We start from the raw sequence: 14,536 nt of genomic DNA, 5'->3' as shown, positions 1-14,536 counted from the left end.
TTCCCTTTCCATCAAGTATATAAGCTGCTGGCCAGGAGCAATGCGTGCAGCACAGAGGCACTGGTGTCTAACATCACAGAGACAGCACCCGTGGAGGGCAAGACAACTGGAGGGGCTTCGGAACCTGCTCCAGGAGCTGTAGGAAGTGCAGCGCACCCCCAACCACCCACTGCTGGAGCCCATTCACTCACCATCTGTCCCTTACCATCTCCAAGGTCACCACCCATCTGAGCCAACCTCAGCTCCTTCCTGAAGGGGGGGCCTGCGCCCACCTTGTGCTACTCCAACCCTCCTTCCCCTCAGGAGCCAAAGAGACCTTTTAAAATACGTGTCAGCAGGCCATGCCACCCTCCGCTTCAAATTCTCCAGGAGACTCCCACCCCGTTCAGAAGCCAATCCTAACACCCACCCTCCTTGAACTCCTTCCGGCCTCTCCAATAGGCCTTGCACACTCCTCCCCTTGCTCACACACCCTGTACACAATGGGCTCTCGTCTTTCCCTTGAATGTAGCCATTGCCGAGCCTGTTCCAGCCTTGCAGCCCTGTGTGGGCTGCTTCCTCTGCTTGAAACTCTCTTCCTAAGTCTGGTGCCGTTTTTTAACTGGGTCTAAGCCGACATGACTTTTCGTCCAAGAGGCTCTTCCCGATCACCCAGACGAGAGCAGTCGTCTGGTCACATCATCGTGTCTTATTTTTCTCACCACCATTTTTACTCGGGACAACGTCTTTTGTTTGCAGGCCTGCGTCTCTGCCCCCATTGGCATCTCTGCTCCAACACAGCAGGGACCAGGTCTTTCTTGCTCTCTGCAGTACCCACGCCTATACCAGTGTCTGATGCCCAGCAGGCGCTTGGTAGTTACTTATGGAATGAACGGACGGATGAAGAATGTAAGACCACGGGGAGGGGCGGAGCCCTGCAGAAACCAAGCGCAGAGCATTTCTGGCAAAAGACGGTGAAGAAAAGCTTCAGCTCAACTACCCTTCTTTGAAATCACAAAACAATAAGGAAAAGAAGGATAAAAATGGTAAGGAAAAAAATATATTAAATAGGGAAGTGGCTATAATCCTGAAGCACAATAGAAAGCACGACTACCACCTCCTGTAAACTGAAACACAGGAGCATGCTGAGAACCAAGAGGTGTAGATTTCCCCTAAAGTAAGGGTCACAGCCCTGGAAAAGTCTCCAACTACTCTTTGGTTAAAGTGACAAAATGTAGGAGTACGGCTGGGCCTTGAACAGGGACAGAGGTAAAGGAGACCAAACCCCGGCATCACAGACCAGCAGGGGAAGGGGCTGAAGAAGCAGCTATTTTGCCACGCCATGCCCACTGTCCGTGACCTTGGACCCAGTTCAGAAGGTGCTGAAAGTGACCCGGTAGGGAGAAAGGAGAGTCATGACCACTGCACAGCAGTACACAGCACAGGTGACTCTCCTGGGAGCCACCAGCCCTCGTGACCACTGAGCAGAGATGGGAGACATTCTCTCAGAGGGCTTGAACACACAGACTGTGGGGCTGGGTTCCCTGCATTGCAACCCCAGCTCTGCTGCTTCCCAACTCTGTGCCCTTATGCAACCTGCATAACACTCCGTGCCTCACCTTCCTCATCAGCGAAGTGGACGGAATAATAGAATCCACTTCATAAGAGTTGTTGGGGTATTAAATGAGTTTATGCATCCAGAGTAGTGTCTGGCACATGGTAAGCATGATGTAAGCATTAGCTCTTCAAATTATTATCCCTTTGTCCGCATTATTCTTTTGCTGGTGGCAGGCTCTACTCAACATTAAGCAGAGTGCTGAATAGAACACCACAGGTGCTGTACATGTAAACTGCAAAATTAAAAATTAATACTTTTTGAAGGAGGAGAGGAACAGAAACAAAATCACATAAAGAATACACATGATGACTGGGTACGGTGGCTCACGCCTGTAATCCCAACACTTTGGGAGGCCGAGGAGGGTGGATCACGAGGTCAGGAGTTCAAGACTAGCCTGAACAATATGGTGAAACCCCATCTCTACTAAAAATACAACAACAACAACAACAAAATTAGCCGGGCGTGGTGGGGGTTGCCTATAGTCCCAGCTACTCAGGAGGCTGAGGCAGGAGGATCACTTGAACCCGGGAGGCAGAGGTTGCAGTGAGCCAAGATCACGCCACTGCACTCCAGCCTGGTGACAGAGTGAGACTCTGTTTCAAAAAAAAAAAAAAAAAATACACATGATAAGAGGACAACCTCAGGACACAGGTAGTTCACCAGAGTCTTAAAGAAAACAGACAGTATGGCCTTGTCACAGGAACAGTCAACAGAATTCAAGGAAGCAATGTAAGAACACACTTGAAGGAGACGAAAAGAGAACTGGTAGAGCTCAGGAAATGCGTGGAAAAAGGAACCGTATGATATGGTTTGGATGTTTGTCCCCTGCAAATCTCATGTTGAAATGTGATTCCCATTGTTGGAGGTGGGGCCTGGTGGAAGGTGTTGGGTCATGTGGGTGGATCCCTTATGAATGGCTGAGCACCATCTCTTGCTGATGAGTGAGTTCTTGCCCTGAGTTCACATGAGAGCTGGTGTTTAAAGAACCTGCACCTCCCCACCTCTCTCTTGCTCCCTCCCTCACCATCTGATACTGTCTGCTCTCCTTTTGCCTTCTGCCATAGTTAGAAGCTTCCTGAGGCCTCACTGGGAGCAGATGCCAGCACCATGCTTCCTGTACCTCCTGCAGACCCAATTAAACCTCTTCTTTAAAAAATCAATTACCAAGCTTCAGATACTCCTTTATAGCAACACACAGACTAACACAGGCACTGAGGTGCAAGCTTCAGCAAGAGAACAACAATAAACACGCACTCATATATATACATCACAGTCATGCAAACACCACATACATGCACACACACACACACGCACCCTGAAAACACAGGTAAGGATGTGGCAGGTAGGAATGGGAAATCCACACAAAATGAAATTATTTTAAAGCAGATAATAGATACTGAAGGCAAAGGAGAACCAATATACACACATAATTGGTATTCCTGAGGAAGAGAACAAAGCAAATAGAACATGAAAACATTCAAGGTTTTACGAGTTGAAACATTTCCCAAAATAACAAAAGTCATTTTTCTCCAGATCAAAAAGGACATGCCACGTTCCAGGGGACAAAAATGATGCAGAAAAACACCAATACATATCCTGGTGAATTGCTTAACCTCAAGACTAAAAATAAAATTTCTGAGGGCATCCAGAATTCACCTTCGATGGGGAACAACTCAGCCCAGCCTCCAAATTCCTAGCAAAGCCAAAGCCAGGGACAATTAGCAAGGTCTGCCAAGTTCTGAGACAGACCAGGTTGGAAACCAAGACTGTTATACCTCACCAGGTTGTCTTTCAAGATTGCAGACAGCAGAGAGACACTGTCAAACATGCGGGCACTCAGGCATGCGGCCCCAGGAGCCTCTGGTTAACACGCCACTAGGTGACAGCATCCAGACAGCCAGAAAAACCCAAGTGAAGAATTTGGGAATGTAGAGAACATGGAATGAAGAATAGAGGTGAAATCTGTGGCTCCATTGCAATAGAAACTAAAGAGCTACGGCATTCATGGTCACAAAAGAGAATATAAATGCTGTAGACAACATAGAAGGGTACGACAAAGCCGGGAGTTCCAAGAGGGAAGGGAGAGAGTGCACGCATGCGGTTTCCCGTTTTCCACGGCCAAGATTCCAGCTGAAGATGAGTCACACAGATGAAGAAGACATTGGCTCTGACCTCTTAACGCTCTCATGATCTCTTTTCTTAATTTCAGCAACAAATTTTAGGAATGAATATTGCATATACCCAGGAAGTCCACCAATTCCTTTTAGCTTCACTTGTTTTTCTTCAGTCAATATCAAGTAACAGCATTTTTACATATCATATGACCCAAGTTTTCTTGTAGTGTTCTGTTGTCTCTGCATCAGTGTATGCCTCCAGCATTCCTCTTTCTCCTCTTTGTACATAAGCACAGAGAGGTATCTGCAGGGATAGTTAAATGTTCATGATAGTTATTTCGGGAGTGGTGAGATTCTCGGTAATGTTTTTTCAACTAGGATTTGGTACTTTTCTTCAGTGTTTTAATTTTTTTTTTTTTTTTGAGATGGAGTCTCGCTCTATCGTCTAGGCTGGAGTGCAGTGGCGCGATCTTGGCTCACTGCAAGCTGCGCCTCCCGGGTTCACGCCCTTCTCCTGCTTCAGCCTCCTGAGTAGCTGGGACTACAGGCGCCGCCACCACGCCCGGCTAATTTTTTGTATTTTTTAATAGAGACGGGGTTTCACCGTGGTCTCGATCTCCTGACCTTGTGATCCACCCGCCTCGGCCTCCCAAAATGCTGGGATTACAGGCGTGAGCCACCGTGCCTGGCTCAGTGTTTTAATTTTTAAAAAATAAACACATTTCATTTTCTATAAAGGCATTTTTAAAGAAATATTTATATTTGCTGAACCTAATTTCTTCTATACTTATTTACACCTGGAGTGGCTCTTTTTTTCCTGTTGCTGTGGCCTGTTTTCTGGCATGGCACCTACCCCAGACCAGTGCTGTGGGACCCGCAGAAGTGCCTGCTGTCTATCATGAAAGCTGCATTCTCTTCCAGCCTCCTGGAAGACTGGCTTTCCCAGCAGGGTGAGAGGCTGGGCCAAACCATCTCTGACTTCTTCCTGGCTTTGCTGGAACAAGCACTTCTGTATGCGCAGTAGAGGTGTGAGGTAAGAGTTTCGTTAAGGCACAGGCATTGTCCTCTGGGTCAAGTTCACTGACTGCGGCTGTGGTCAACTGAGCTCAACTAGCCCAGAATGACAGCCCGTCAAACGGTCCTCTTGGACAGGGTTATGGAATTCAATGAGATAGTGCATGTGATGTGCTTAGCACAGCACCTGGCATGTGGCTAACAATCAGTAAATAGAAACAATTATGAACATCACGCCAGCCATGCTGTGTGCAACCAGACACCCATCAAGGGTATATTGAGCACCAGGTAAAACTGACCATTGCTACCAATGTGATAGAAAATTGCCACCTGTCTGTCCAGCTTTTCCTGACTTCTTCAGTGTGTCATTAATTACCTACATCCTCTAAAAGCTAGGGAACTCATTTGCATCTCATATATTAACTATCCCTAATTATTCTCCCCTTCCTCACTATTGGGTTTGGTGCTTTGGAAAATCTTTTAAAGGTTTGATCTCTCGATTTTACCTCTCATGAGGACTCTTTTCCAACCCTGCATATGGCCCCCGGCTGTTCCTCCACTTGCTGACCCGGAAGGCTATCATTATCAGAGGCCCTTTGCTGGTTATCTCACTAATTTCCATTACTTGTTGGAAGTGAACCTTGCCAAAGACCTGCATGTTGTCATTTCTGTAAGCAGTCATATGGCCAGTATATGTTTTCTGAGATGAGGCTGTTCATCATGGTCCTAACTACCAGCAAGAAGCATTTTATGGGGGCCTGCGCTGTGTGCGGGAGATCCAGTCTTACCCTCCCCGTGACAATCCTGATCTGTCCCCTGCACAGTTTGTGCTGGGGTTTGGGGGCCTTCTGTCTCACCTGTCCGCAGGAGTACAGTGAGGCAGGGAGGAGAAGTAGGGGAAACCTCCCCTCATCATTTTCCCCTGTGGATGTAATGGCTCTGCCCTGGATTCACAAAGGCTGCTGGACCCCGCAGGTAGGGCTTATTATGTGATAAACTACCTCAGCCAGGGGCCAACGGGCCTTTGGAGAAAAAAGAGGCAAAAAGGAACCAGCACATGCTCCCTTTTGAAATATAAGTGGGTAAATGCTGGTGTGTGGACAGCACAGTGGCAGGTACAGCCAGGAGTATGGCTGAGCCCAGCTGAGATGGCATGATTGGACTATGGGCAAGTCCAGACAGGCTGCCCAGAGCAGGTGCTGCATGAGAGTGCCTTGAACCTCGACAGGCAGGTTACCCTGCTCTTGGTGTCTTTGTGCTCATGCTGGAGGATGGGAATTGGTTCTTTGCTAGAAGGTGCTTCCTGCTGGATTGGTGGCCCCCAGGTAATGTCTAGAACCAAAAAGTGGTTTGAGGCCAAAGCAAGGGCAGAGTCTCTGGCTTTATTCCCAAACTGATATAAAGTTGTAAAAAAATGTGCATTTCAGAAGAAAATGCAAAATATAAAATTATTTGTAAGTGGCTTATATATTTCTTATAATTAAAAAAAGAGAGAATGAACTTATTGAAACTTTATATAAGAACTCTAAGCAACAGTCCCCAAGGAAGTCTTGCTTAGCCAGTCATTTAATGCTATAATTTACCATTTATATGAGTTAGATGAATTCTTCCTTAGCACATGTGACAACAAGGGAATGTCCAGGATCACAAAATAGTGATAAGTAGACAAGTTCAACAATTTTTTTGTGCCATTTGTCTGATCTCCGATGCTAATAAGATCTTGGTCAATACTTCTCTTCAGAGTTCACGGAAAAAAAAATCTTGGCCAAAGTCATGTATTGCTGGCTCTTCCAAAATTATCAACAGAGTGTTCTTGAAGTTTTGGTTGCACATGATTTCTTGTCAGCAGTACAGGAAGGCCATAAAATCTTTTATTCATTTTCTCCAGTCTCAGGAATATCTTGGCCCCAACAACAGCAGGTCGAGCTTTTGACAACTACAGGGCACACCGGCATCTTAACGATGGCCCGTTGAGTTAAAGTTGAGGGCATACCTTATAAATAGAATTATTAATAGCTTGATTCAAATTGTGTTTTCATTTGGCAAACTTGAGCATAACATGCCTGGAAGGTATGCATAGATGATGCTTCTAGTTCCTAGAGAAGATACGGCTTCATAACCTAGCAGACGACGGATGTCCCAAGTCTTTTAGAAATCAGTTACCAAACATGTGCTTGAAACAGTGTCTACAAATACACATGCTAACTGTGTAAAATTAGCCCAGTTTCTTAGTCTATCTGAACCCAGTTTGTAAAACGGAGGCCATAATGCCTTGTGGCCAAAAAGCCATCCATGACTGTCCAGCTATATGGCCTCCGAGTCAAGCCAAATACCTGGCAAGTCAGGAGCCCAGTGAGCACAAAGATCGTCAGAGCTGCACTCACTCTCCATGCAGCCAAGGCTTTCTTCACTGCAGGTGAAATTCTGGAACCTCAAAAGTGTAATAGCCAAAGATGTACTGATACATCATCAAAGTGGGAACCAAAACAAGAACGTTCCTGAGACTGGTGGAGCAACGATGGCCTGAGATTCATAAAAGAGCTACCGAGGAGGCTGAAGGGCAGAGCCCATGAGACCAGTATGGAATGCCACATCAGCAGCACCATCCACACAATGCAGGTCATTCAAACCAGCAAAAGACGGATCCCAAAGATCAAGAGCCCTGGCTGGCTGGGCTTCTCTCCTTCTTTCCTTCATTCTCTTCTTTTGCACTGCACTTTCCTGATTTTCTTCCTTGGTCTTTCTTTGTTCCTGGATCCACTTCCCCTTGCTGTCCTCTGAGTGTCTGAGTGGTCCTTGGTCACTTCTCTATTCACATTCACTCCCAAGGTGACCTCACGTCCAGTCCCACGGCTGTACAAATAAATGTACAACATCCAGTGACACCCAAGTGTATGTCCCTAGCACTCCCCTCTCTCTCAACTCCAAACTGGTATATTCAATTTAATTTCACTTAAAGGACAAATTTAAAATATTAAGTAATAAATAAAGTACCAAACAACCACAAACTCTTATCTGATGAATCAGACAAAGTATTTCATGTATCATGCATTTGTCTGAATTATGTGGCTCCACATTTTATAATCCGAGCACTGGGGGAAAGGCCTGCATGATTTTTTTAAGTGTGTCATACATAGTTGTCAGTCAATTCTGCTTAATGCTGTATTTTATGATCTACGTACTACACTGATTTTGAATAGGTTGTGTTTCAAAACCCTCTGGGTAAATTAATATTCTGAGTCTTAGGTCACTGTTTTTCAGAGAAGTATGGCTAGGCCATAAGCTGTTAAGTTTTTCTTCCTTTTCCTGGTTACTGATGTTAGCTCACTTCAAGATCTCAAGTGCTACGTGAGTTCATTCCAACACCACGAATTCCTGGACTCCTGTCTGTACCCACCTCAGTCATACCTGTAAACCTGCACGCTGACCTGTCTAAAACAGCTCCCATCATGACTGCTCAGAAATTGTAGTGGTCCCTTCTGCCCATGGAACTTAACAGAATTATGGACCATCAGTGGGGCAGGGACCCACAGGAAACCTACTGTGAGAATATCAACTATACTTAACATCTGAAATATTATCTTGTTTAGTATAATTTTAGTGACCACTTATTTTCCCTTCTTTTTCAGGCCCACACAGCTGAAAATAATAAGCCTCTTCTCTCTGAAAAGAGAATCAAGTCCTGTTTTTTTGCAATGTAAACAGTGGTTACCTTATATTTTTAAAAAATCTCAGAATGGCTCCTGGTCCTCTAGAAAATAATCTATGTACATTTCATAATTTAGAATTAATTCACAGTTTCTGCTTTAAACACTCATTTGTCGGACACAATATGTACTCGCAGTACTGAAAGAGTTGTAAACAAATGAATACGTAGACTTAAAACCATTTTAGCAATTGTTAAATTGTTTAAATTTAACGATTTTAAATATCTGTCCACAGTAGACCACAGTAGACCACTGTGGACAGATACTTGAATCCCAAACCTAAATATCAAGAGACAGGAACTGGGAAGCAGAGATTACTTTAGGTGTAAAATCTCACTTTCAAATGTCCTTAGCAGCCTAGCGATCTATGTCCTCTGGGGCATGCAAAAACATACTGTCCACACCACAGATGAGACAAATTCATCAGACCCTTCACTAAGATTCTAAAAGCTCTGGAAGAAAGAAGATTCCTATTTTATCTGAAATTGAATTATAAGGTGGATACAAAACCAAGGATGCACCAGGAGCCAAACGTAGAATGGAAATGGATCAATTTCTGATTTTAAGTTTCGATCTTGGAAGAAACTTACCTGAACATTATTAAAAATTATCTGCATGATACAAATGATCCCAAAGTGTCATTTTTCTGATGTGTCTAATTCCATTTTACATCATGTCTGTTATGCGTAAAATTCATCACTGTTATGTGTTTGAAAATATAACTTTTGAGTGCAGCTTATTCTTGTTTTTAGAACTTGACACCTACTTTTCAAATCCTCTCCTTGACCCGAGAACTCAAAAGAAATTGGAAACTTGAAATTTTTTTTTTTTGAGACGGAGTCTCGCTCTGTCGCCCAGGCTGGAGTGCAGTGGCGTGATCTCAGCTCACTGCAAGCTCTGACTCCTGGGTTCACACCATTCTCCTGCCTCAGCCTCCAGAGCAGCTGGGATTACAGGCACCAGCCACCACACCCGGCTAATTTTTTGTATTTTTAGGAGAGACGGGGTTTCACCGTGCTAGCCAGGATGGTCTCGATCTCCTGATCTCGTGATCCGCCCGCCTCGGCCTCCCAAAGTGCTGGGATTACAGGCGTGAGCCAGGAAACCTGAAATTCACACTCCTTACCTGATGTTGGCTCAATAGCAAAGGCTTGATGAGACTGAATCAAAGTGATATAGAACTCAAAATCTACAGGGCAGCTGCACTGCAAAGGAATAACATAACTTTTGCTGCAAAACAAAAAAGAAAATAAAAATATTATTTTTCTGTATTACTGGTTCTTTTGGTAGCAAGGAATGGAGACTTAAGTTATGTAATAAACGATGATGACTGCCAATGCTGATCTGGCACTTCCTGTGTGCCAGGAGTAATCCCATGCATTTTCCATGTAGTAACTATTTTAATCCTATGAGATGGTGCCGTGATTATCCCCACTTACAGAAGAGGAAACTGAGGCACAAGAGAGGGTAAGTGTTCCACACGAGGTGATGTAGTTAGTGGCAGAACCGGATTTTACACAGTCGATTGTGCTGGGTGTCCATACTCCTCACACCACTGTCCTTGCTACCCCTCGAGTACTGTTAGGTTTATCTTCCAGAGTTGCAGTGATAGGAAAAGGCAGTCTCTACCACACAGCTCGGCCTCACCAAAGCAAGGAAAGGCCAAACAGATGGGCTTATAGAAAGCCTGGGAGACCCCTGGCCTTTCATAGAGCCTGGATGGGACAGCATGGAAGAAATCACACCTTGGGCTGTGCTTGATTGAAATAGGCTAGGTACTCTTTATTTGGTCAGAAGTCCAGCAACCATTAGAGAACGTGGAGGAGGTCTATGTACTCAGAAATGGTCTGTCACCCCAAGACAAGGCAGACTTCTAAGCTAGCTTGAAGCTGTTGCTTACAGCACCCCAGGAGCTGTAGCAGCGGTAGCATTTCTTGGAGTGCCCCATGCTTCCCATAAAGTCCTGTCCTTCCATCAGGGCAATCCAAGTCAGTCAGAGTTGACTGCCTGGGGGAGCAGAGTCTCCAGGGTAATTCTACGTCCTATGCAGCGCTGGGGGCAGGTTGTCGGGTCCCCTTGCAGCAGTAGGAAGTCAAGTGCCTCCTTTCAAGTGACCCATCCACTCCCTGCATTCCTGATTTGTTTGCACACCCTCCCTTCTCCTTCAGCCACCAGCTAGCTTCATCTTTGACTCTGTACATCTCTTCTCTACCCCACGCCTTCTGAGCCCTCACCCCATCACAGCCCTCCTGCCTCGAGGCTGACCCTGCCTCTTATCCTTTTAGCTTCTGGCTTCCCTGCCAACTGCCCATCCCCTCTCATTTTCCAGTTCATATTCCCAGGAGAACCAGATGAGCAGAGCTGCCAGGCCAGCTGGGCTCTACTTTCTGGGCAGGACCCATCCGAACCCATCTGTCTGTGGACGTCTCCAATAATGACAGGCTTCCCTGCCTGCCCAGAGTCTGTCTTCCCTGGAGATTCAGAGTCCTATGAAGGCAGAGACCAAGTCCATTTGGGTCTCCAGTGTATCCCAGAGTGTCGCATGGACCAAAGGCTCAACAAATATTTGTTGGTGTGAAGCAAAATAACCCTTTTTTTCAGTAGCAATTTTGGGGATATGATATAACTCACATGTGGCTTTTAAAATTATGCCAAAACATTTTTATTTGGCTTTAAAATTCACTATCTTTAAAAAATCTGTGAAATATTTCAAATATAAAGAAAAATGTAAAGAACAATAAAATAACAACCCCTTTATCTACTACTGAGCTCTAACAAATCTTTTGCTTTGGGCATATCAGCATTATGTTTTTAAAGAAATAAAACATTACAAAAGAGTTGAAGCTCCCTGTAGCTCCTTCCCCAATTCTCTCTCTTCCTCCCTTCTTTAAGATAGTCAGTTTTATCAATCTTTATTTTGGAGAAAATTAAAATCTGTTCCAAACTATGAACACGGCATGTCTCTAATTTATTCAGGTTTAATTTTATGTCCTCAATCAAATTTATAAGTGACCCCTACCCCGTATTCACTGTTCTACCATTCTCATGCATTCTAGTAATTACTACTTACATATGTATGCATACAATATGTGGTATGCATAAAATATATAGTATATTGTTTGATTTTAACAATATTGCTCTGAAACTTGTTATTTTTGCTCAACACTACGTGAGACTTATCCATGGACATATGTAAAGGTCTGTTCATTCATTTTAACTAGTGAAGAGTATTCCATTATATAATCATACCACACTTTATTCAGCCACTCTCCTGTTGATGGGCATTTAGGTTGTCTGCATTTTTTCAGTATTGCAGTGTGGCAGGGAAGATCCTACTGCATGACTCCACGTGCACCTGCAGTAGAGCTACTTTAGGAATAACCCCAAATGGGATTTCTGGTTAATAGCAAAGTAAAAATATTAAATTCACTAGATACGACTAAAATATTTTTCAAAGCCCTTTACCAATTTACACTTTTACTAGCAGAATAGGAGAGTTTCTGTTGCTTACCAACATTTAGGATTCTCAGGCATTTTAACGTCTGTCAACCTGTTGGAGGTGAAATGGCATCTCATTTCACTTTCATTCTCATTCTTTTGAGGTTAAGTTTCTGTTCCTGTTTATTCATTTGGGTTCCCTCTCCTGTGAATTGCCTGTGCATATCCTTTGCCCATTTCTCTATTCAGTTGTTTTGTTCTCTTATTCATTGGTAAATTCTTTTTTTTTTTTTTTTTGAGACAGAGTCTCACTTTGTCACCCAGTCTGGAGTGCACTGGCATAATCATAGCTCACTGCAGCCTTGATGTTCTGGGCTCAAGTGATCCTCCCACCTCAGTCTCCTGAGTAGCTGGGACCACAGGTATGCACCACCATGCCTAACTAGTTTTTAAATTTTTTGTAGAAATGAGTTCCCACTATGTTCCCAGGCTCGTCTCAAACTCCTGGACTCAAGTGATCCTCTTGCCTTGGCCTCCCAAAATGCTAGGATTACATGCATGAGCCACCATGCCTGGCCTCATTTGTAAATTCTAATATTAATTTAGTTAATTATATGCATTACAAGTATCTTTTCCAAACCATAGTTTATTTTTTGATTTATTTGTGGTGTTTTTTGTTGGACATAAAGTTCTAATTTTAAGGTAGTCAGTTTTATCAATCATTGTTTTAGAGAAAATTGAAATCTGTTCTAAACTATAAACACGGTATGTCTCTAATTTATTAAGGTTTAATTTTATGTCCTCAATCAAATTTTATAAGTGTCTCCATAGTGAGCTTACACATTTTGGTTAAGTTTTTCCCTAGGTGTTTTGGTATGTTTGGGTTGCTATCACAGAATACCATAGACTGGGTGGCTTATGAACAACAGAAATTTATTCCTCACGGTTCTGGAGGCTGGGAAGTCTAAGATCAAGGTGCTGGCAGATTTGGTGTCTGGTGCAGGCCCACTTCCTGGTTCATAGATGACCATCTTTTCACTGTGTGTTTGCATAATGGAAGGGGCTATGGAGCTCTCCAGATCTCTTTTATAAGGACACTAATCCTGTTCATGAGGGCTTTGCCCTCATGGCTTCATCACCTCCCAAAGGCCCCACTTCCTAATATATCACCTTGGGGGTTAGATTTAAACACATGCATTTTGAGGGGGAAACAAATATTCAGACCATAGCACCAGGTATCTTATAGCTTCTGTGACATAGTGAATGGAATGTTTGTCTTTTATAATTCATTATTGCTAGTGTATTGCAATGCTACTTTTGGATTTTGATCTAAAACCCTGCTAAAGTCTTTCATGGGCTGTAAAAGTTTATCTGTAGATTTCTTCAGATTTTCTATGTAAAAAAGTATACAGTCTAGGCCAGGCACAGTGGCTTGCACCTATAATCCCAGTGTAAGTCATAAAATCTAAAAAAAAAAAAAGAGAGACTCTTTCCTATTTACTTTTCCAACTCTTATAACTCATATTTTTTTTCTGATCATTGCATTGATGACTTCCAGTATAATACTGAATTGAAGTGAAGAGCATCTTTTTCTTATTTTGACTTTATTGGAAATACTTTAATTTTTACCACTAAGAATGATGTTTCTAGAAAGTTTGTGACAGCCTTTATCAGGTCAAGAAAATTTTCTTCTATCTATTTCTAAGCTTTTTATCCACTTAATCATGAAGGAGTTTTCTTTTTGTTAAAATTTGCTTGGTATACATACTTCTTCCATTCCTTCATTTTCAAACTTCCTGAAAAGTTTTATTTTAGGTGTGTCTCCAGAAAGTAGGATATAGCTGGATTAAAAAATGTTTAGCAGGTGGGATAATCTTTTCATTTTAATAGGTGAATTTAATCAGTTTTCATTTGTTACAATTAATAATAGATATATTTGAACTTATTTCTACCACCTTGTTTTGTGTTTTCTAAAAAACATCTTTGCTTCATTTTTGTTCTTTTGCCTCTTGCTGGACTGATTGCTTTTATATTTCTACTTTTTTTCCTCCTATGACTTGGCAGCTATAGATTGCATTTCTATGATTTTAATTATTACTCTAAATTTTTAAAAGATACGTCTTATTGACAGCTGGGTGCTGTGGCTCATGCCTGCAATCCAAGCACTTTGGGAGGCTGAGGCGGGGAGACCACGTGAACTCAGGACTTCAAGACCAGCCTGGGCAATGTAGCAAAACCCCATCTCTACAAAAAATACAAAAATTAGCTGGGTGCAGTTGTGTGTGCCTGTAGTCCCAGCTGCTTCGGAGGCTGAGATGGGCAAATGGCTGGAGCCTGGAAAGCAGAGGTTCCAGTGAGCCGAGATCGCATCACTGCACTCCAGCCTGGTTGACAGAGCACAGGCCCTGTCCAAAAAAAAAAAGATATGTCTTACTTATTGAAAATTCCCAACAAAGTCTACACATACCTAGTATTTCTATCCTCCCAAATACAGTGCGGTCAGCCCTGCCTGCCTATTGAAGACTCTTTCTTACCCCTCCATCTTGTATATGCTATGTTGAGTTGTAGCTTTAGCTTAAACAACAAAAAATACTGACTTTTAAAAATGGTTACTTAATTAAATTTACCAATATATGTAATTAATTTTGGTGTTTGCCATTCTCTTT

General features: G+C 43.2%; 2 protein-coding genes across 3 annotated transcripts in view; one reads left to right on the top strand and one right to left on the bottom strand.

The window, feature by feature from the left end:
- Positions 1–14,536, top strand: part of C12H2orf76 (chromosome 12 C2orf76 homolog) — a 447,011-nt gene that overhangs the window by 133,918 nt on the left and 298,557 nt on the right. The gene's annotated exons all lie outside the window — the stretch shown is intronic.
- Positions 1–14,536, bottom strand: part of CFAP221 (cilia and flagella associated protein 221) — a 113,606-nt gene that overhangs the window by 63,430 nt on the left and 35,640 nt on the right. For both annotated transcript variants that reach the window (XM_050752702.1, XM_050752703.1), the window contains one exon: positions 9,559–9,662. In XM_050752702.1, the coding sequence (XP_050608659.1) occupies positions 9,559–9,662 (104 nt within the window). The remainder of the gene's footprint in view (positions 1–9,558; positions 9,663–14,536) is intronic.

Source organism: Macaca thibetana, chromosome 12 (assembly GCF_024542745.1).
Source record: "Macaca thibetana thibetana isolate TM-01 chromosome 12, ASM2454274v1, whole genome shotgun sequence".
NCBI classification, from domain to species: Eukaryota; Metazoa; Chordata; class Mammalia; order Primates; family Cercopithecidae; genus Macaca; species Macaca thibetana.
Note: the sequence above shows the minus strand (reverse complement) of the source record. Positions and strands in the feature narration are given on the sequence as shown.